Source organism: Anabrus simplex, chromosome 6, assembly GCF_040414725.1.
Source record: "Anabrus simplex isolate iqAnaSimp1 chromosome 6, ASM4041472v1, whole genome shotgun sequence".
NCBI lineage: Eukaryota > Metazoa > Arthropoda > Insecta > Orthoptera > Tettigoniidae > Anabrus > Anabrus simplex.
In genome coordinates, this window is record NC_090270.1 from 347,436,515 (window position 1) to 347,460,108 (window position 23,594).

At 42.1% G+C, this 23,594-nt stretch overlaps 1 protein-coding gene across 4 annotated transcripts in view; it reads right to left on the minus strand.

The window, feature by feature from the left end:
- The window catches only part of LOC136875813 (sodium-coupled monocarboxylate transporter 1), a 145,743-nt gene that overhangs the window by 73,066 nt on the left and 49,083 nt on the right, over positions 1-23,594 (minus strand). For all 4 annotated transcript variants that reach the window (XM_068228142.1, XM_068228144.1, XM_067149425.2 and 1 more), the window contains exons 3-4: positions 7,341-7,500; positions 3,186-3,251 (exon numbers count right to left, since the gene is read on the minus strand). In XM_068228142.1, the coding sequence (XP_068084243.1) occupies positions 3,186-3,251; positions 7,341-7,500 (226 nt within the window). The remainder of the gene's footprint in view (positions 1-3,185; positions 3,252-7,340; positions 7,501-23,594) is intronic.

A 23,594-nucleotide genomic window follows, 5' to 3' on the forward strand; every position in this document is an offset into this window, starting at 1 on the left:
CTTTCTGAGCTGGTTATCGTCCATGTTTCACTTCCATACAATGAGACGCTCCAGACGAAAGTCTTTAAAACATCTTTCTGATTCCGATATCAATGTTCGAAGTCAGCAAATTTCTGCTCCTAAGGAAGGCCTCCTTACTCCTGCTATCACTAGTGATTCTATTACAGAAGTAACAATACTCATATCCTTTCTTTAAGACTGCATTTCCTAATCTAATATTTCCTGCATCACCGGACTTTGTTCGACCACACCCCATTATTTTTCTTTTTGGAGTTATTTATTTTTATCTTGTACTCGTTATATAAGACTCTGCCCATACCTTTCAGCAATTTCTCTACATGTTCTCAGACTCAGATATAATAATAACAAGAAGAAGAAGGAGAAAAATTATCAATGTCCAAACCATCTTGCAAATCCGTAAAACTAGACAAACGGTGATTACTTTTGTAGACTTCAAGAAAGTTTGTGACTCAGTGGACCGACACACACACTATTCCATGTTATAGAAGAATTCAAAGTTCACAAGAAAAGGAGACACTAAAATCGTGAGACGCTGAATGGCACAACTTCGAAAGTTAAATTTCCAGGGGAACTTTCTGACCCCTTTGAAATTACCACAGGACATCAACAAGGAGATGACTTATCTCCGTTAATGTTCAATCATGTACTTGAAAAAAGTTATTAGGACATGGGAAAATGACACAAAGCGGATAACTATTGATCGACTACCCAAAAGAATAAAATTAATCTGCAGTTTTTGTCCTTCGCAAATGATCTAGCTATTTATTCTAAAAATAGAGGAGAAGCAGATCAGGCCCTTGAAAAATTCATAATCATGCGTTTAAGATTGGGCTCCAAATATCGTATGAAAAACTCAGTACGTGGAAGGATTCACTCGTTATCTAGATGGAGAACTCTAAAGACTAAATTCGGCAAAATTAATCAAGTGAATTAATTCAAGTACTTAGAAGAAGTAAATCAGGCTTGAATCGCGAACAAAATAAGGAGAGGATCTCGTAATTACAGAAGGCCTATAGATTCACCTGGAACAGATACAACAAAAATCAATATCCAGGAACGTAAACGTAAGACATTACAACTCAGGCATCAATCCTGAAGCACTGTACGCTTCGGAACCTTGATCGTTGGAGGCAGATTTCTTATTAAAGACATAGAGAAACAGGAGAGGAAAATATTGATGAAAATCTTTGATTCAGTCTACTCAGAACGAATCTGGATGGAACGGAAATCTCGGGAGCTTTATCAGCATTCTGGAAATGTCTTGTGGCCACATTCTCAGGCTCACCAAAAGGATTCTCATCCTTGTTTTCTAAACGAAAGTCAAGGACAACTGGCTTAAGCAAGTTGACATCCCACAGGAAATTATTCAAGATCGACTCCAGTTCAACAACCATCATTGCGCTGAGAAAATGAATACCAGGACCAATAAATCATGGACGGAAGAAAACTTTCAGTGGCTAGATGAAGATATGTTGGGAAAGGAAAAAATCAACACCATTTAAATAATTTATATCGCGGTCCACAGATGTGCCTAACGTTGTAAAAACAAATAAATAAATAATTAAATAATAAGATGTTTATTTTGTTAGTTAATTAAAAATCAATAAATTAACTTAAACATCTACTGTGTTTAACTCTTCACCGTAAGTGCACAATGTACAGGTGGTAAATTGTAAATTGCAGGTACTTTTATTAGTATGTCTTGGTTTGTTTCTCAGACTGAACTCCATTATCGGGCTGGGTGTCAAATCAACGCAATTTATAATCGAGCTACGATACGACGAAACTCACTGCAAATTTAGTAACATCGAGAATGTCAGTGCAGAGCTCGTGGTATCAGTGTTGTAATTCGTCAGCTTCGATAAGCAATAATATCTAGAGACGATGTAATTTACAATAATTAAATTATCGTAGGGGAGCCTCCGTGGCTCAGACGGCAGCGCGTCGGCCTCTCACCGCTGGATAGCGTGGTTCAAATCCTGGTCACTCCATGTGAGATTTGTGCTGGAAAAAGTGAAGGCGGGACAGGTTTTTCTCCGGGTACTCCGGTTTTCCCTGTCATCTTTCATTCCAGCAACACTCTCCATTCTCATTTCATAGCATCTAACAGTCATTAATAAAACACTTTTGGAGTGGCGACCCCATCGTACCAATAGCCTATATATGATTCATTCATTACATAGGCTACCTGACCCGGTCATTGACGGGAAAACAGGTTGTAGGGTTTTTTCAAATTATCGGAGGTATAAATATAACATAATGGCACAAAATTAGTTTTTTTGATTATTTGATGCTTTCACAGGCCACAGTCTACTGATAGGCGTGATCTATTGGGCTTTCGGCGTGTCAGAAGACATAGTCTCCGCCTTTTTGTTTCCTTTGAGTTGACAAAAGCACAAAACATTTTCATGTCTGTACTGAAAAGTGTTTCGAAAACGAAGAATCAAGTTTACGAGCATTTGTCGACCACCTTGTTTGAGCAGGTTAGTCCCAAACAGTTCAATTAGTTCTTTTTCTTCTTCTCCTGTTTTCCCTACCGAATTTCCAACACCTTATAGAGTCACAGGTGCGAACTGTATCGCACATGTGAATTTGGCCCTGTTTTTCGACCGGATGCCTTCCTGACGCCAATCCTAAGGAGGGATGTAATTACTGTTGGGTCTTTCTGTTGTGGTTGGTAATGTCGTGTTTTGTCTGAATATGACGAGTGAAGTGTTGGAACAAACACAAACACCCAGTCCCAGAGCCAGAAGAATTAATCAGATGCGATTAAAATTCCCGACCCGGACAGGAATCGAATCCGGGACCCTCTGAACCGAAGGCGTTAACGCTGACCATTGAGCCAATGAGTCGGACAAACTGTTAAATTAGTTCATGTGAATACATTTATAACAAAGAGGACAAATAATAGCCCTGGTGGATCTTGGCCTACCAAGCGACCGCTGTTCACCGTGAAGGCCCGCAGATTACCAGGTGACGAGTGGTCAGCGCGGCAAATCCTCCTTCTAGACCGGGTCCGTTATCTGACTGCGATAACTGGTCAATTATTGTAGTGAGGTAGACTGAGTAGGACCTTGGCCTGGTATCGGGAGGGAGGCAGGTCCCCTACCCCTAGGCCATGAATACATAAATACGAATGAAGTTAGGAATTGACTCGCACTCACCACTCCGACGACGAAGAGGACGGAGCCGAAGAGGCGGGCGTACTTGTTGAACCTCATCTCCAAGTACTGAAAAAGAAGAAAAGAACATTTAATAGACACACTGCTTTATGAATTACTCTCTGCATTTATGAGGCTGAAAGTCAGAACAAGGAGAAGAGTTATCCAGAAAAAAGAATTATATGTGACCCGTTGCGCCGGAAAGGGTCTAAAGTGGGATTTTTCATTCTTGAGATTTTGTGGTTCTAAAATTAGCAAAAGATACAGAGAACTTAAAAAAGTGGTCATGCTGCAACACTTCCTAAGATATTGACCGTTACTGTTGTTAAAACTGCCCTTTCTTTCTTATTGTGTTTGCCCTTCAGGATTGGTTTTCCCTCGGAATCAGCCACTCTATCGCCTCGAGGCCAGTGTCCTGGAACGTGAGACTTTGGGTCGTGGGATACACATAAGGAATATTATATGATTATCTATATTGTTTCTATTGTGATTCAGAAATCGTGTGAATGATACTTTTTATGAATAATTTTAGAAACTGATTACAGCGAAATTCAAGTGATGATTCTAGTCTTATTTCGCGAAATAACGCGAAAAAGTGTCTCCTCTTCGCGAAATCGAAGATAAATTATTGCGAAATGGGCATGGTTCTAGCTGTATATCTCGGCATGAGTTCTAACTTCTCCTCACTTCCACAGACATACTGAGAAAATGGGAACGTTTGAGAGACGGATTACGACAACAATGCAATGATGACTTTCATGCTTGAACTGTTCAGTGAATTGCATGAATCTTTTCTCCTATTCTGGGCTTTCCATAAGTCAGCAGTACGCTTGATGGCCGTGGTCGGACACCGTGGTTAGCCGGTTCGAACCCCGTTCGTTGAGAAAGTGTTTACCGTCAGAATGTTGGCCGGCAGGAGAGGGGACATGTTGTTATACAATTGCTAACAACTAGAATGCGCGCCAAAATCCTGGTTTAAATTCCGTACCTCTCCGCAGTGCTCATATGGAGTGAGGGCAGATGACGCTGTTGATGGTGATTCGTCCGTCGGATGGGGACGTTAAGTCTTAAGTAGCCCGCTTGGTGCTATTCGACAGGAGTAGGCTATGTGCCGGCACCGGGCTTCACTCCCTCCCTTCCTACTATCATACATTAAGTCATTCATTTGATCTCTGGTGAGGTTGACGTCACGACGAGCACCCGGTAGTGAAGGTTCATCTCGCTTCATATCCAACCACCGGACAAGTTGGCCGTGCGGTTAGGGGTACGAGGCTGTAAGCTTGCATCCGGGAGATAGTGGGTTCGAATCCCACTGTCGGCAGCTCTGAAAATGGTTTTCCGTGGTTTCCAGTTTTCACACCAGGAAAATGCTGGGGCTGTACCTTAATTAAGGCCACGGCCGCTTCCTTCCTACTCCTAGTCCTTTCCTATCCCGTCGTCGCCATAAGACCCATCTGTGTCAGTGCGACGTATATATCCAAACAAACATGAGATAGAAAGCTTTCCGCTCAGTTTGAGGAATGACATCTTATAATGATGATCTCGGATGCTTCGTTGTAGGTGTTTCTATGGTAGACATAGCCTATGATTCGATTGAGATGGAATTTCATATGCCTGGTTCTTTCTCTCCTTCAACTCTGTCAGATTGTCGTTTTGTTGCACATATTAACATTAACGCCATCTCTTGGCATAAGACTGAACCAAGTGCCGCAGCCTCCTTCGATGTGTTGGCAATACTGAGAGCGATATTAGCAAATGTCAATAATTCAGTGCTCATTACATTAGTGTTCTGTGCATTTAAGTGTCTGGGTATTAGACATTGTCTTCATTTTCTGTCACTATAGTGGCAGATTTAATGAATGAATTGGAATCTGGCGTTTATTTATCGGCAGATTGTCTTAATTAACTTGTTCATGATATTGTCTCCAGACAAACATTTTTCAGCCCTTTTCAATGAATCTTGGGGCTTTGGAGTTAGTTCAAACGACTGTACGTTCCACACGTGTTTTTTTGTTTGAGTCATCAGTCCATAGACTGGTTTGATGCAGCGCTCCATGCCACCCTAACCAGTGCCTTTTCATTTCTATGTAACTGCTGTATCCTACATCTGCTCTAACCTGCTGGTAATATTCATCCCGTAGTCTACCCCTACTGTTCTTACCGCCTACACTTCCTTCAAAACCATCTGCTCAAGTCCTGGGTGTCTTACGATCTGTCCTATCTCTCTTCCTCTCGTCAAATTTCGCCAAATCGATCTCCTCTCGCCAATTCGGTTCAGTATCTCTTCATTCGTGATTCGATCTATCCATCTCACCTTCAGCATTCTTCTGTAACACCACATTTCGAAAGCTTCTATTCTCTTTCTTTCTGAGCTAGTTATCGTCCATGTTTCACTTCCGTGCAGTGCCACGCTCCAAACGAAAGTCTTCAAAAACGACTTTCTAATAAATTCATAAATATCAGTGTTGGAAGTGAGCAAAGGCCGCCTTTGCTTGTGCTAGTCTGCATTTTATGTCCTCCTTACTTCTGCCATCGTTAGTTATTTTAATACTCAAGTAACAATATTCATCTACTTCCTTTAAGACTTCGTTTCCTAAACTAATATTTCCTGCATCAAGTTCGTCAGTGGACGAAGGAAACGCCAAAACATTTATTATGTCACTCACACTGTATGTGTTTGTAATGAAAGCTGCAACGTTAATATTCACGATATGTTTAAACACTAACACATAAGGCTATTCCTGTCCCAATGTTTATCACTGAGTAGATCATAATGTTATTGCTTTTGCTGCACCCGCCACTTCGTCGGTAGAACAGTTCTCACCTGAAGGAATTCTCAATTGTCAAAGGCTGTTTTAACTTCGTGTGTTAAATCAACAAATGATTAAATGAACCGACCATCCACAGTAATAAGACTCCACGAGGAAGACGGAAAGAATAAAGAAAGGCAGAAGTGGCAGTTACAGAGACAAACAAGTGAAGCTAAAGTGATACGTTTGGAGAAAGATGAATTGAGGAAAGTTAAGTCACAGGAAAGAGAGACCCCTAACGTCAGCAGACGCGGAGTAAATGAGACGTGGCAACCATGGCTCCCCTTTACGCTCCTTCAGCAGTGCGTCAGCTACTTATAGTGAACCTCGCCAGTGATCCTGCTTAGTGGGGACTTCAGACAGTGCCTGGCACTAAACTCTCACTGTTACACAACAGGTGTTATTCAGTCACGTTTAAATATTGTACTTTATGGCACAAAAGTAAGATTTAACTTCATTGAACGGCTTCTAAACGTCGAAAATGGTGAATTAGGCGCTATTAAAAGTCAGAAAGACAATATTTCAACAAAATATTTTACATTATGCACTTGGTTCTTCTTTTCACCCGAGTCAGAGTGCAACGTTTAACAAAGTAGCATTTGTTTTGCCCAAGAAACGGACAAGTTAACTTTATTACCCAATAGGTTCGGAATAGTTTGATAGGTGACGTACATTCGCATTGCCTCCATCATGATAATGAACTTAATAAAGCTGGTTTTTGTAATGGAGCGAGACTGAATTTAGGAGCTAAACCAAATTATCGTGCATGCAGAAATTCAAACGGACTCAGTTTCAGGAAGAAAACGTTACGTACGGAGAATAAACTGAGCACCTGTGATACCATTCGTTCTTAAATGGAGGCAATTTCCTCTAAATTTAGCCTCGTCTGTCTCAATGAATAAACATTAAAGATGGGATAAATCTCGCCACTCCAGTGTTTTGAAGAGTTGTACGTAGCTTGCTCAAGAGTACGCAGATCCATGGACGTCGACATACAACTCCGAGCTATAACTGTACTCAATATGGCTTGTAAGGAAACAACTATTTTCATTCCATTCGACTGCCATATGAAACCTGTAAAGTGTGACTGTTACTCGTAAGATATATTGGTAGTCCATTCAGAATTTCCAAACTTTATAGATAGTAATTTTGACTGTCGAGAGGCCTATTTACTATAATGATTCAGTATTGACTCGATCCGACATCTCTTCAAGTTACGTAAGTTCGTGTTACCCGTCTCTCAAAGCGGAATGCCGGTCCATCTTCAACTGGACCAGATCCAAGGTTTCCCACAATCTGCTTCACACATCTGCAATTTATATGACAAATATTGCGGTTCGGTACTTACCTCGTAAGCAGAAGTGACCCTGAGCTCGTGGAGTACTGGCAGGACGGCTACCGACATGAAAGCAGCCATGAATAGCACGGAAAATCCACTGTAGATGTACTGTGATCCGTACAGGTACAACTCCGTAGGCGTGCCAAGGAGCGTGATACCAGAGAAGAAACTGTGGACAAAGTAGAAAGCCTCCATTAGACGCACATACACCATACAACCAGGCTTCTGTGTCCTTTATGAGCGGTCTTGTCATATACTGGTCTGACGAGCAAGGACGAACTCTTGTGCATATGACAAGAACTTTATGCGTATAATAGTTCGTTATAACCAGTACCTTTACTGTGGCGGTACGTACGCAGTACCGTTAGCTTTTCCTCGAAAGAAACAGAAAAAGAATAACTGGATAATATTTGGAATACCAGGTGCATGCATAAGTCGTTTCCGGTTTCACTAAGAGATGGCGCCAGCGAACAGTACGCAGCGTGTCAGTTTGTTGTCTGACGTTAACCTACCAACACTCACAAGTCTGTGTTGTACCGTTCAGTGATCGTGTCGACGTTTGTGCTTCAGAAACAACATTTGCGTCACACATTACTTTTCTAACTTAATGCAAAGTAAAAGTCTGTGAAAAGTCATCGTTTGCTGGTGAGCACGCTTTGTGTTGGTGGGGCACAACACTATCGCCAACAAACACGACCGGAATGGTTCGTTATTTTGTTACACGGGAATGCGCTGTCTCACACAGCAAAACCAATGAAAGGCTTGGATGGGACATCCTTCCGCACCAGCGGCACTGTCCCGACCTGGTGCCCTCTGACTATCACCTGTTCGCGCTCGCAGAGCGGTATTTCAGCAATTTCTAGTGTACCGGGCGGTACACCTCTACACCATTTATTTAAATGTTGCGCCAGTTGAAACTCCTCTTCTGGAGGAAGGTTGAACTTTATCTATTCTATTAATTCTCTACCTTCTCAGAAGATGTCACCACGTGGAAAATTTTGAGTTTTTGAACTGTGTCACTTTTGATGTGTTTTTGTTTCGCTTGAAGTAAGAAGTGTGAACTTTCTCTTCTAGAGGACACTACTGAAGATCAACAATAGCGCACCCTAGTGCGGAGTCAAAGAACTATTTTGTTGGAGAAATTTTTATTTCAAAAGTTTGTTTCTTGTTAAATTTCTTTCTGTTATTGTTTAAGTTGGCTGTATACCCCTCTTTTTCCCCTTGTTTTAGATTTATCCAATCCCGAATTTCTTTTAGTAATTTCTGACCAATCTGGTGTATCTTCCCCCAACTTGTATCTGTTGCGGGGTCCTATCCAATAAAAACATTGTGGGCGGGTGTTTTCATTCCCCTAACGCCTAGAAACTTCCGCGAGAGTATATAAACTGCTGATTTTGGGGTCTCCGGGCCACTTCTGTTCCATCTTTCAGTGTATTAAGTACATAGCAGGAGGCGGGAAGCGCCTCTTTCTTCTTCAGCCGTTCAACACCAGGTAATGGCCTATTAATAACTTCTTTTCTTGCTAGGTCGGCAGTTTAACACTCGCGGCGGGTTCGAAGCATTTCCATCATGTAACCTTTTCCTAAAATGTAATTACTCTTTTCATCTTTTTCTTGTAAAGCTACATATTGGGATAGAGAGTGCTAACCCTCTCGAGCTCCCACTCACATTTGTTTTGAGGTGAACTTATTTTCTCAAACTATTCTTCGTTTATGTAATGTAAAGTGTTCTTCTCTAAGTCACCTCTGTAGTATGGGATTAGCCCTTGCGTTAGCGGCCCAGAGCCAGATTAGGTTTTAAAAACAAAGTGTATTAGGAGTGCAAGATCGCCTCCTCTCAAATTGTTATTTTAGAAGTCATGTAATCAACCTTCTTTTCATGTAATAGACCTCCGTAGGTTGGGTATTTTACCCCTGTGAATACGTCCTTAGAGGACAGCTTGAAGGTAGAGTTTGGTGTGGCCTGGTGATAGGCTTACAATTTTGAGAGCGGATCGCTCTTTGAAATTTGTTTCTGTATGCCTCGTGCAGGCTTTATGTGTAATGTTTGGAGCCAGTGCTCCTGGGCATGAATGGGGTTTTCTGCCCCTTGGCTAATTTTTTTTTTGGAGTAAGGCGGGGCTGATTGCCCAAGAGTTATGAAGTAAGGGCACTGAGCCCGAATCCAGTAATATTGTACCTACTTTTTTGCTACTCTGTACCTGTTATGATTGTTATCTCTTGTTTTTGAAAAGAAAATATAACCTAGTTAAATTTTAAATTAATTTTACATTGCACGTTAATTTCGTAGCTTTAAACCCATTCACACCCGCACCTTCTTTCACCTCTACCTACCACGGATATCTCCGTAACAAGTGGTAGCAGAGCGTGGTTGAATGGGTCTCAATTTAGCCCCTTTTGACGGCTAAACATTGCTTTGATTCGAACTCTAATAATTTTCTCAGTTGCTGGAATTTTTTGAGTTTTTCAAAATTGTTCTGTCATCATGCCCGGCCCTCGCGATGTTCTCCTCCTTAACTACTTGCGCAAAGAGGAGTTGATATACGAGTTAACTATCAGAAATGTGCAATCTGGAGGCACGGTTGCAATCGACACCAACAAGCTTAGAGAGTCCCTTGATTTGCCCATTTCCATCCCCAATTTGGGAGAGAAAGAAATTGATGACTCTCTTTCCACGATCGTCGAGAATATTACTGGGCTAGCATCTGTAGTCAGCTTTTTTGATGAAAACGATCCGTCTCCTAATCAAATTAAGCGTGTGCAAGGCAGGCTGTATCACTTTGCAAATAGAGTTAATGATCTGTTGTCTCTAAAGGTGAATGACGTTCAGAGGAAGGACGCTAATACGCTCCTTGAAACTATTTCTGAATTGTCTAATAAGGTCACTCAATTGCTAACCGGCGAAGTTCCTCCCAAAACTGATCAACCCGCCACGGTGAATGTAGGTAACGAGGAAGAGCCTCCTCAGGGAGAAGTCAATAGGATAACCGTTGCTGCTCAAACTATCTCTGCCCCATCGAACAACGAATCTGAACGCCGTGCGTCATTGGGTAACATCCGCTCTGAATTAACTTCTTTGCCATTGAAACCTTTAACGACTATGTCACCTGGGTTCAGTAGCTTGCCTCATCCATTGGCAATGTTGCTTAGAGGTATCTCTAAGTTTTCCGTCAACACCACCAGTGATGTAATTTCATTTTTAAGATTTCTAGTGGAATTTCAGGATCATGCTCTTGTTTTTTTCTCTTTCGCCATGTCAAATTTTGCAAATTATCTATCCGTATGCTATTGGTATTCTCTCTGATAAAATCGTAAGAGCCATTGCCGAGCAATCATCTATTGAGGATTTCCATGCCCATTTGCTAGCTAACTTCATCCCGGCTAGGGCCAGGTCCTCCCTGATTCAGAAGTACTATTACCGTGTACAGCGCTTGGATGAAAACTTGGCTGATTTCATTCAAGATATCAAATTCTACACTAGGGTGTTTGCTCTGCACTTTCCTGAAGATCAGATTGTGCAGGCTATTGTAGAAGGTATTTCGCCATCCTACAGGTCATATTTGTGTTTCGCGGCGTGTCCGCAAACCTTCTCTGAACTTGAAGCATTGGCCGTCTCAGCGGAAGGAGTTAGATACGCCGATTCTTTGCGTGTCGCGAAAGAACCCCCGCCTTCCTTTAGTAACACTCGGCCTCCACCTCGCCGACCAGTCAATCCCCGTAAATGTTATGCTTGCGGGTCGCCTGACCATCTGCGGAATAAGTGTCCTCTGATCAAGTCAAGTGGGACAAGGAATGGAGCAGGGTCATCACAAGGCTGTTTTAAGTGTGGGGCCTTCTCACATATCGCCAAGAATTGCCCAAACTCAAATAGCACCCCCTCCTGCTCAACTTCTGGTGCAAATTCCAGCTATGCCAATAATAAAAAGTGACTAGTGGCGTCGGCTGAGCCGACTAATCCATCTTCCCGAGACTTAGCCCCTAGTAAACAGGTTGTAAATGCAGAGAACGACCAGCCTTCAAATTCATCTTTTGAATGCCCTAAAGAGTGTCTTAGGATTGCGGCGGATACCCCCGCACCTGTTCCTTTTCTTAAGATTGAGTTAAATAACGAGCCTATAACAGCTCTCTTAGATTCAGGCAGTGTTTGTTCCATTATTTCGGCTGATTGGTATTCTAAATTGAAATCTGTTTGTAAACTCCCTGACTATGACTCATCTCCTGTTAAATATGTTTCGGCTAATTCATCTCCATTAGAAATTCTAGGTTCCTTACATGTCAAAATTCGGGTTTTTAAATTTACATGGAAGATCAAATTGTTTGTGGCCAAGCGTTTGTCTTGCCCCATCATATTGGGAGCGGACTTCATTTCTCACACTGGTCTTGTGCTCGATCTCCAGAGTAGGTCGTGCACATTCAAATTTGCGTCCAATTGTAGAATTCCCTTGTTAAAGTGTAATTCTGTATCATGTTCATCTATTTCGCCTACCCAGGATGAGATGTTGTTAGACCTTAGACATCTACCTGAGGAGCAGGCTGATAGTATTCGGAAACTGTGTCAGTCGTTTCCCGAGGTGTTCTCTGATACTCTTGGTGTTACTGACCTTATTGAATACAAAATTGAGGTCACGGATTCGATTCCTGTCCGTTTTCCACCGTATAGGCTATCTCCACCTAAAATGAAGGCTCTGAAAGAAATCATCGATCAGATGTTGAAGGATGGTATTATTAGGCCCTCTAAGTCAGCGTATTCTTCGCCTATTTTTCTAGTCCCGAAACCCCAAGGAGGCTTCAGGCCTGTCATTGATTACAGGGCTCTCAATCGGAAGGTGGTGTTGCAATCTGTGCCCCTTCCCGACCTTCATTCTTGTTTTTCATGGTTTCGTAAGGCCAAGTTCTTCACGATCTTGGATTTGAATCAGGCCTACAACCAAATTCCCCTTGCCGAAGAGTCTAAACATCTTACAGCGTTTGCCACGGACTGGAATTTATATGAATACAACCGCGTGCCTTTCGGGATCCCCACGGGGGCAGCTGTGCTCACTAGGCTACTAGATAGGGCCTTTTCCGACATCAAATTTGAGTACTTATATCACTACTTGGATGATGTCGTCGTATTTTCCGAAACCTTTGAAGAACATCTAGATCATCTGCGAGAAGTTCTCAATCGCCTTCGTAAGGCTGGGTTAACTGTTAAGTTGTCCAAGGTTGCCTTTGCTAAGCCCTCTATGTCATTCCTAGGGCATATTGTGTCACCTGATGGTGTAGCAGTCGATCATTCTAGAACACAGGCCATCCGTGATTTTAAACCTCCCAAGGACATTAAAGGTATCGCCAGGTTCATTGGCATGGTGAATTTCTTCAGGAAGTTCATTCCTAATTTTGCTAATAGAGCGGCGCCCTTAAACCTTCTCCGTAGGAAAGGCATCAAATTCGAGTGGGGACCGTCTCAACAAGCCGCTTTTGAAGACCTTAAATTAGCTCTCTGTAATGCCCCTGTACTTGCTATGCCTGATTTCTCGAAGAAATTCATCGTCCAAACCGACGCGTCGTCGTCGGCGGTAGCTGCAGTCCTTCTTCAAGAGACTGAACTAGGGAGGCGCCCCATCGCCTATGCATCTAGGACTCTCTCGGCTCAAGAATCAAAGTACTCCATATATGAGCTTGAAGGTTTGGCAGTTTTATTTGCCTTAGAAAAGTTCCGTCTCTATCTGGAACATGTCAAATTCGACTTGGAGACAGATAATCAAGCCTTAAGCTGGGTCTTAGGTAGGCCGCGTCGTACTGGTCGTATAGCCCGTTGGGCCATCCGTATTTCTGCCTTCCAATTCGATGTACGACATATCAGAGGTACTGAAAATGTTGTTGCTGATGGACTCAGCCGTATGTTTTCTAACGACGTCGAGACCCATGAACCTGTCGACAGTTCATCACCTTCCGAGTCCATACTATCTGAGGTTAATGCCATCCTAACAGATGCTCCCATGCTCTTTAGGGATATCGAGAAATACCAACGTGAAGATCCGACGCTGGGTCCGATAATGGAAACCCTTTCTTCTGGGGAACATGTCGTCCCTTATGTTCTGAGGAATGGTGTTTTATGTTGCCCATCGAGGCATGATAAGATGATGAAGGTTGTCGTGCCAGCGGTTCTTGTGCCTATGATCTTCAAGTATTATCATGAGACCCCATTAGGAGGGCATCTTGGAATCTTTAAAACCCGTGAAAAAATTCGTGAAATGTTCATTTGGAAAGGTATGGACGGTGAAATCCGTGAACTTGTAAAAGCTTGTAAATCTTGTTTGCTTAGTAAACCCACCATGTCCACCAAGGTAGGCCTTTTGTCTTCGCATCAAGCGTCGCGCCCCATGGAACGCCTGTATATCGATTATGTAGGACCCTTCCCCCAGTCAAAGGGTAATGCTAACAAGTTCATCTTTGTGTGCGTAGATGGCTTTACTAGATTTTCTTGGTTATTTCCGACTAAGCTGGCTACCGCTCAGTCCACCATTACTTGCCTAAATTCTATTTTTGCTTCTTTTGGTCCGTGCCAATACATTGTATCTGATAATGCTAAAGCTTTTACATCAAATCTGTTTCGTAAATTCTGTTTTGACTTGTCCATCTCTCATGTAACTACATCTGCTTATTACCCTCAACCATCTCTGGCTGAACGGGTTAACCGTAATCTCAGGTCCGCACTTATTGCCTATCATCATGAAGATCATTCTAGGTGGGACACGTCCCTGCATTGGTTAGCTTTTGCTTTGAATTCGGCGGTTCATGAATCACACAAATTTACTCCAGCTTCTTTGATGTTTAAGTTCGTTCCCAACACGCCGCTCTCTAACCTCTGGTCTCTGAATGACATTCTGCCCGAGACAATAGATCCGGACAACATTAAAGATCTTTGGAAGAAGGCTAAAGCCAATCTTAAAGTGTCTCATGAAAAGGTTAGGGAAAGGTATGATCGTGGACGGAGACCCACCACTTTGAAGGTAGGTGACCAGGTTATGGTCAAAAATTTTGTTCCCGCGGGCAAGCTTGCCCCCAGATTTCATGGGCCTTGTATCATTCTCGATTTTCTTACGCTGGTTACCTTATTGCTAAGTAATCCAGCCACCGAGAGGATATTTAGAGTTCACCTGTCCCAGGTGAAACCGGTGTAATTTCTGTGTTAACTTGCTTCATATTATTTTGAAAGGATATGAAGGTTATATTTTTTTTGAGTTTCACTTTTAAGGCATTCTGCCCCTTCTGTAATATTTTGGTTTTAGATGTAAGCCTTGTGTAAAACCTGCCCCGACCCGTTAAACTGCCATCCTGTTCTTGCCACGGCCATTACCACGCTCCCGTCTCCTGCTCCACCTTACACTGTGGCTTCATAATAGTAAATGCCATGGATATCTACACGCCGCTGGCCCCTCAACCTCTCCACAAGCCTGTACCCTCAAAGAAGATGATAGTCCAACACAATTCTGCCGCCTAGCTTTAATGTTTCAGCGCCCCCGCAGCCGCGCAGCGCCGTGCAGCGACTGGGGAGGGGGATGGGCCCCCTCCTCTCCAGCGAGGACGACATGTGCACGGCGAGCCGGAGCTCTCCTCCCGGCCAAGGCTGATGTGCGGCGCACGACCTACTACATGCCCGCAGCCTGTATCTGTTCACCGCGGGCGCGGCGTACTTCAACACCTCTGCTCCCCTCATAGTGCGGGCGAGCGGTATCTCAGGGTACTTGAGGGGTCCGAGCGGCCTCCGTTGGACGCAAGCTGCAACGGCCGGTCTGGCCATCCGACTCAATCTACATCAACTACATGGACAGTCACCATAAGCAATAACTACACTTGGGAATTCAACAACAATATTTGGTGGACATTGCAAAATTTTTCTTCACCTTTAAGTATTAAAAGTTTATCTTCAGAAATTCAAATTGTACAAACATAAAGACTTTCATTCACCTGCAACAACAACATTTTGAAACTGAATTAAGAAATCTTGTAAATGCTTCTGCTATCTATCTTCGTATCAACATCATTACTTGGACTTTGTTTCAAACTGATTTCATGTGTCACCCCTGGAGGAACTTTTGGGGGGGGAGGTCTGTACCGGGCGGTACACCTCTACACCGTTTATTTAAAAGTTGCGCCAGTTGAAACTCCTCTTCTGGAGGAAGGTTGAACTTTATCTATTCTATTAATTCTCTACCTTCTCAGAAGATGTCACCACGTGGAAAATTTTGAGTTTTTGAACTGTGTCACTTTTGATGTGTTTTTGTTTCGCTTGAAGTAAGAAGTGTGAACTTTCTCTTCTAGAGGACACTACTGAAGATCAACAATAGCGCACCCTAGTGCGGAGTCAAAGAACTATTTTGTTGGAGAAATTTTTATTTCAAAAGTTTGTTTCTTGTTAAATTTCTTTCTGTTATTGTTTAAGTTGGCTGTATACCCCTCTTTTTCCCCTTGTTTTAGATTTATCCAATCCCGAATTTCTTTTAGTAATTTCTGACCAATCTGGTGTATCTTCCCCCAACTTGTATCTGTTGCGGGGTCCTATCCAATAAAAACATTGTGGGCGGGTGTTTTCATTCCCCTAACGCCTAGAAACTTCCGCGAGAGTATATAAACTGCTGATTTTGGGGTCTCCGGGCCACTTCTGTTCCATCTTTCAGTGTATTAAGTACATAGCAGGAGGCGGGAAGCGCCTCTTTCTTCTTCAGCCGTTCAACACCAGGTAATGGCCTATTAATAACTTCTTTTCTTGCTAGGTCGGCAGTTTAACACTCGCGGCGGGTTCGAAGCATTTCCATCATGTAACCTTTTCCTAAAATGTAATTACTCTTTTCATCTTTTTCTTGTAAAGCTACATATTGGGATAGAGAGTGCTAACCCTCTCGAGCTCCCACTCACATTTGTTTTGAGGTGAACTTATTTTCTCAAACTATTCTTCGTTTATGTAATGTAAAGTGTTCTTCTCTAAGTCACCTCTGTAGTATGGGATTAGCCCTTGCGTTAGCGGCCCAGAGCCAGATTAGGTTTTAAAAACAAAGTGTATTAGGAGTGCAAGATCGCCTCCTCTCAAATTGTTATTTTAGAGGTCATGTAATCAACCTTCTTTTCATGTAATAGACCTCCGTAGGTTGGGTATTTTACCCCTGTGAATACGTCCTTAGAGGACAGCTTGAAGGTAGAGTTTGGTGTGGCCTGGTGATAGGCTTACAATTTTGAGAGCGGATCGCTCTTTGAAATTTGTTTCTGTATGCCTCGTGCAGGCTTTATGTGTAATGTTTGGAGCCAGTGCTCCTGGGCATGAATGGGGTTTTCTGCCCCTTGGCTAATTTTTTTTTTTTGGAGTAAGGCGCGGCTGATTGCCCAAGAGTTATGAAGTAAGGGCACTGAGCCCGAATCCAGTAATATTGTACCTACTTTTTTGCTACTCTGTACCTGTTATGATTGTTATCTCTTGTTTTTGAAAAGAAAATATAACCTAGTTAAATTTTAAATTAATTTTACATTGCACGTTAATTTCGTAGCTTGAAACCCATTCACACCCGCACCTTCTTTCACCTCTACCTACCACGGATATCTCCGTAACATCTAGAAAGTTGGAAAATTGCTTGACGATGGCTTCCCGCAAAAGGCAAGCTGTTTTCCTGGCATGGTATTCATAAATTACCAGTACCTGAACGATAGGCGAAGTGTGTGGAAGCCGTAGGCAAATATTTCAATGAACATAAAATTAATTTCTCTTGAAAATTACGTGGTTTGTTTACCACTTATGCATACACCTGGTATTTCTATCGTATTTCCTACGAAGTGCTACCTTATGGCTTAAAATCAAGCTTGTTTTGCTCGATTTTATTACGTTCCGACAGACATAATGCGTACGAGCTCATGAATGACGTTTCTGTAAGCCTGAAATCTTTTAAGTTGATTAGCAGACGGATCACTTAATTAAAAACCTAACATCAGAAGCTAGCTCGGTGGTATTCAGGGGGGTGCACTCAGCCGTGCGCAGAAGGTGTTGCATTTTCCTCGCTTAGCGCATGACGTCACGGTGGAACAGCTAGCCACGCGGGACCAGGGTAGATCGAGGCAAATTCATCAGTTATCACATGTATCGGATGTATTTGTTTACCTTTAAAGTGCGTGGGTGTTTAAAAGAGTGTCAGATGACCTAGTTTCTTTTTTCGTTTGTGCTGTTCAAATACATGAAATCTTTCGGCGTTAAATACATTCTCCCCCAACTTGGCAGGTTCGATCCTGGCTCAGTCCGGTGGTATTTGAAGGTGCTCAAATATGTCAGCCTCGTGTCGGTTGATTTACTGGCACGTAAAAGAACTCCTGCGGGACTAAATTCCGGCACCTCGACGTCTCCGAAAACCGTAAAAGAGCAGTTAGTGGGACGTAAAGCAAATAACATTAATTATTATTAAATACATTCTCACAGCAAGTTTGAATCAAGATTGTCTGGAAAATTTCTTTTGCCGCCTAAGAGGTCTTGGACATTTTTACGATCATCCATCTCCACCTGATGTGAAAAGTAGCATCAGACTGTTGTTGTTAGGAGCCAATTCCAGCGATATTCCTCATTCCAATGAGTCACCTGTAGCTCCTGCCGAAGGAGGAGAATTTGTTACATCGGCTATGTTTGGCAACATGCTCCCGGATATGACAAGCTCTGGCGATGACTGAGGGTGGCAAGGATATTAATGACATTGAATTGCCAGCTGTTGATAGTGATGATCTATCCGTACAGGAAAATACTGACTGTAGTGTAGAGGGATTCAAATTCGTTGCAGGGTTCATCGCATATCGCTGCCGAAAATTTGACAGGTCCCTGGGCACGCCTACAGGAGAGTTGTTGATACCACCTGATGACCCAAGTCTGGGGTGGGTACACGTGCTGTTTCGGGGAGGTTTGCTCGTCCCTTCCGATAGTTTTATGGAAATTATCACTAAATTCGAACTGATATATGCTGAAGTTCACGGACGAACATATTTGAACAGGGAACCAGAAGTTGTGAACAATATGTTTGTGAAGTTGAAAAGCCGTTTTACTCACGTCCATCCACAAGTCTTGAAATCATGTGCTAAGATCCGAACCTTACTCCGTTTGCGTTGGTTGGCTGCAAAAAAAGAAATCCAAAAAATTAGAGGCTTCCCGTAATAATTAATTAATTAATGTTATTTGCTTTACGTCCCACTAACTACTTTTATGGTTTTCGGAGACGCCGGGGTGCCGGAATTTTGTCCCGCAGGAGTTCTTTTACGTGCCAGTAAATCTGCCGACACGAGGCTGACGTATTTGAACACCTTCAAATACCACCGGACAGAGCCAGGATCGAACCTGCCAAGTTGGGGTCAGAAGGCCAGCGCCTCAACCGTCTGAGCCACTCAGCCGGCAAAGAGGCTGCCCGTAAGCGAAAAACGAGAATGTGGCATTTATCAACAAAGTAAATGTCAAGAAATGTTCGTTACCGTTGTATTTGTTGCTTTAAACTTCGTGTGCAAAGCCACGGGACCTTTGCCTTATGCGCAGAACTCGGAAAAGAACTTATTTCATACCCTGTCTCGCTTTCATTGACTACTATTCGAACTGTAGCCCTTTTGATGAAAATCGGATAGATAGCGAATATACTAGACTGTGATACTCTTCTAGACTTATGTTAACGGAAAGAAAGACAAACCGTTTATTTGGTGCTAGTGTTCCAAGACTTGAAGTTATTACATATCGCAATGTATCCTGTAAGTTTTCACCGTGAAGTGTTGAACAAATTAACAGTGTTTGTGATATAAAACAAAACCCATCTGTCAGAGTGACGTGCAGATTCCATGCATTTCGTCAACATCATCTTCTCTGAGGTAGGAGTGAATAACAGTAAATAAAAATAGTCTTATTTGTCCCGAATCTGTTGATTTAAACCTAACATATCGCGCACTTCTAAGTACCTCTTATTTTGTAGCGCTACGATGTTATACGTACTTTATCTTGTACAGAATGTATGTTTCTATAGAATACATTGTATGATGCGGTATATTATTAAAATGTGAAACATTACCCGCGCGCCGTCAGCGGCTACCAGGCATGTTCCACGGTGACGTCACAGCGACAGCCAATGGCAGCCCGTAACGCGGAATGACTAACCTTACTGTTCTCTATTAACCTTGGGTGGTATTATCCGTAATCGTGGACAGAGCCTCATCAATACCTTTGTCCCTAAATACCGGGATACAAATAGGAAGTTCTAAAGATTCTTTAAGTTTGGCAATATCTGCCACATCCGTGCCACCAGATTGGACCTTCCTAATTAGAAGCTCATAAGCCAACTCCTCCTTGCGCAGGTACCCAGGTGAAGGGACTTGGCGAGGACCAGAAATAGTGATAAAACAAGTAAGAAAATTCTAGCGACGAAAAAAATATTTAGATTTAGGTGTTGATTTCTATTAGTAGCCGTCAATAGGGGCTTTATCCTGACCTATTGAACCGCGCTCTGCTACCACTTGTTACCGAGTTTTTGTGGATTACAGAGGTGAAAGAGGGTACGGGCTTGAATGGGTCGACATGAGACAATCAAACTTTAAAATTACAGCTGTATTTCGGTCTGCTATTTTTTGGTTTCTTTTCAAAATCAAACTTTACAACTTGACACTTTGCTAAGAAAGTAATACATCAGGTGCAGAGCTAGCTCGTTAGCTAAGGTACAATGTTGGAAAATCCGAATAATCAAGAAATCGCTAATTAACAATCTGAGCTTGAGGCCCCTGTTACCTGAGCAATACTGCTCCATTCAATCAATGATCAAGGAGACGTATCTCCCAATTTCTTTTACATCAATAGAAATAACGTAGTCTCCAAAAAGAGCACCCTTGCTCCACAAAATTATCTAGGAGACTGCTCTCCCAACATTACACTTTTCCAAGCCTTCCAAAGGCACTATTCAATATTTACATTAATCTCAGTACATTAGTATAAAGAGCATCCATGTTCTATAAAATTGACACTTAGGAACTTATTTCCAGAAAAGTCCAGGCCTATCAAAGGCACAACTTACGTTTTACAATTCTAACAGCATTCACTGTCTTATATGCTCAACAGTCTACACCTTTATATAAAAGAAATTAAATAGAATTTCACGGGGATTTTGAATACCCATTATACCGGGCCTATGTGGTGAGCAGACAGACACTTGCGCTCCCTTGAAAGTGAAATGAAAAGCTTAAAACCCTATTTGGGCTCATGGCGCGAAGTTACAGAGGCTAAGCCTATACTACTGAGGTGACTAGATGGACAGAATACTTAAATTACAAAGATTACACACAGAAAAAGGTTACGAAATCATAGTCACCTCAAAATCAAGTTGATAGGGAACACAAGAGGGTTCACTCTCTAGTCCCTTCGGTTAACTTTCTTCGGCTTGTTTGGAATTTGCATTAGGAGTTTGAAATTTGCATCTTAAAAATTAAAGTTAGATTATAAGAGATTGGAAACCTTCCCCTCGAGCTAGCTTTCAAAGACTATCACTTAGTTAGACCAGGACTGCCATTACCTTGAGCTGATGGAGTACTTGGCGACGGACGAGGCCCCCCGCCTCCTTTTAAACCCACACACTAGACTGGAGCGATGAATAAGACCACCTGGCTCGGAAAGTGTACCAGCTTATATACCCGAGAGAAAGGCTTCAGAAAACTCCGCGCTAAAGCCCGACACAAACCTAACTTTGATTCGGTAATTAAATAGATACAGGACACGGCTTATTGGCTGCAAAAAATATACAAAATTTTCTATTGGTCAATATTTTGAAGCAGGCGGGAAAAGATAAAAGTGTTGTAAGCTTTAACACGCTAAAAACCAAGGATAGTCAATTCAGTTTAGAAAACCTAGGAATACAAAATTGATTAATAGTTTTAGTAGTCAACCTTCACACCAGAGGGCATACATTAATTTATAGTAGAGACATCTGCAGGGAAATGTCCAAACTTCTTGTATTAGTTGATGTGCGTTTTAGTTGTAGGTGGCTTTCTTCAAGGCGCTTCATTTGAATGAACTGGGCGGGTGTACCTCCTAGTACAATGCCATCTGGTGAAATTATCTGCACTTGAATGACTCCAACCTGTGCATTCATTATACCTCACAATACAAGACAGTAATACGCATACAGTTATATGAGAAGGCCATCAATTTCAATCAAATGTCTATTTACTGAATTTTCTAATTCTACTTGCTTAATTGCTTCTGTAATCTGAAGCGTGACATTGACAAGATATGATCTAATTTCTGCAATATTCTGAGTTAACCTCTATTAGTTTGCGGTGACATCATAAATGGTGCTGTACATAGATTGCAATGTAGATTTTACTACTATCATTTCTTCTTTTGCAATTTTCATAATTGAGAATTGCTCTTGTTCTAATTCACCGATTCTTGACTCGTATTTTTCCGCATCATCCTGACTTATTGTTCCAAGCAATGCCTTTGCAATGGAACTGACTGAGTTAATCAAACCTCGCTTTCGCCTAGTGTTTTCAATATCCCCTGTCGATTAAGTAATCCGAGTAATTAATTGTTTTGGCTCCTTCATTCTTTGAAGCGGTGCACCTAGCGTTTTAACGTCTTGTTTAAACTTCAAATTAGTGTTTCATTCTAGCTGTGTGCATACTAAATGAGTCGGGTGTATGTGCATTTTGATATAGTTGATATGGTATTGTATCTCATCCTGATTGTCGAAGTATGTCCCAGGCGTGTTCTCGTATGGTGTCACCTGGTCATCCAGCACTTCTCCGGCTATTTCGTAGCGAGATGACGTCAAGGCTACCAATGCTACTATGATGGGCTACAATCCCAGCTTTTACGTCATCTTCCTTTGTCTACCTGCAAGGTAAAGGCAGGATATCCGTTACCTTTGACACCGAGGTGTCACATTTAATCGTCTTATCCCCCCCTAACGTTTTTGGACCTGGGGTAATCCCTGTGGAGATTAGTATCTTACTACCTTAATTTTCGGTGTATTCTGTTCGCCGACTTTCCTATCTACTTCTAGTTTTATGATTCACTACCACTTTATGGTAGCGCTCTGGTCTGAGTGACGATCTGATCTAAAGGCTCCTTGTACGTACTGACATCTGTACAGAGAACTGGTACTACGATGCTCAGCTCATTGACCAATGAGAGCTCGTCTCGGACAGAACGTTGGCTTGTTGAAGCTCGCCCATAGCGAGAGACTCATTCTTGTGCTTGCGTCTGGTTGATGATGGACGCGTGTAGTATGTGCCTCGTGAAGGTGAAGATTTTACTCGGAACAATGGAGAACGGCTGAATACTAGGTGTGTGAGGGCTCTCCTCCTAGCCCTCAACATCTGGTGATATTTTATTCATCGTGAAAACGTCCACAGACTGTATGTATTTTATATAAGTCTATCTATCTGCGTTTGGGAACCAGTGTATTAAATGGCGAGGCGGCGTGGCTTCAAGCTTCTGTTCTATTTTCGATATTGGTGAACCAAAAAAAAACTGTACGGATGTGTTTGACGTGTCTAACACCCTAATGCTTTAAATTTGTTCACTCTCGGCTAAATTTTAATGATATGTTTTCAAAAAAAACTTGCGTAGTATATCATTAAAGGGCATATTCATTTAATCACGTGCTATAATGGTCATTTAAACTTGTAATGTTGTTCTGGACGTATGGTAAATTACAATCTAAATTGTTCAAGAGGAAAAAGGAATATGATAGAATACTAATTCTTACGCTGCTGTTAAGCTCATCACAATTTGGTCTAGCTTGAACTACTTAGCCCTAACCAAGAGCCGGTATGTTTATTTATTTTTGCGGTCTGGTTTAATTTTTTCTTCCGTCTTGGTCCGTACTACCTAAATATGTTGCTTTTTTCCCTTGTTTCTGGTTTCCTTTCGGTGAGTATCTTTGATTTTGTGTTGTTTTGAGCGTGGGCCTGTTTCCATGACAACGTATGTTGTGCGGTGATTGTTAAAGTAAACATTTCCGATGACGAATGATTTTGGTTCCCAGTTTCCCTTTCTGGGCTTGATGACCTGTGTTACCTTTCTATTTTATTGAATGTTTTGTGCTTTCCCTTTTCTTGTACCTTTGTTTTGAATTTTCCTAGTTCAATTTATATTTTTAACTTCTCCCTGCGCGTTGTGTTTATGGTGAATTTACTTTCTGGGCTCCCGGTAAGACCTGTCCTTGAGTAAGACTAGGTGGTTCATGTGGTTATTGGTAGTTTAAAGGCTGATTGTTTATTTTAAACAGAT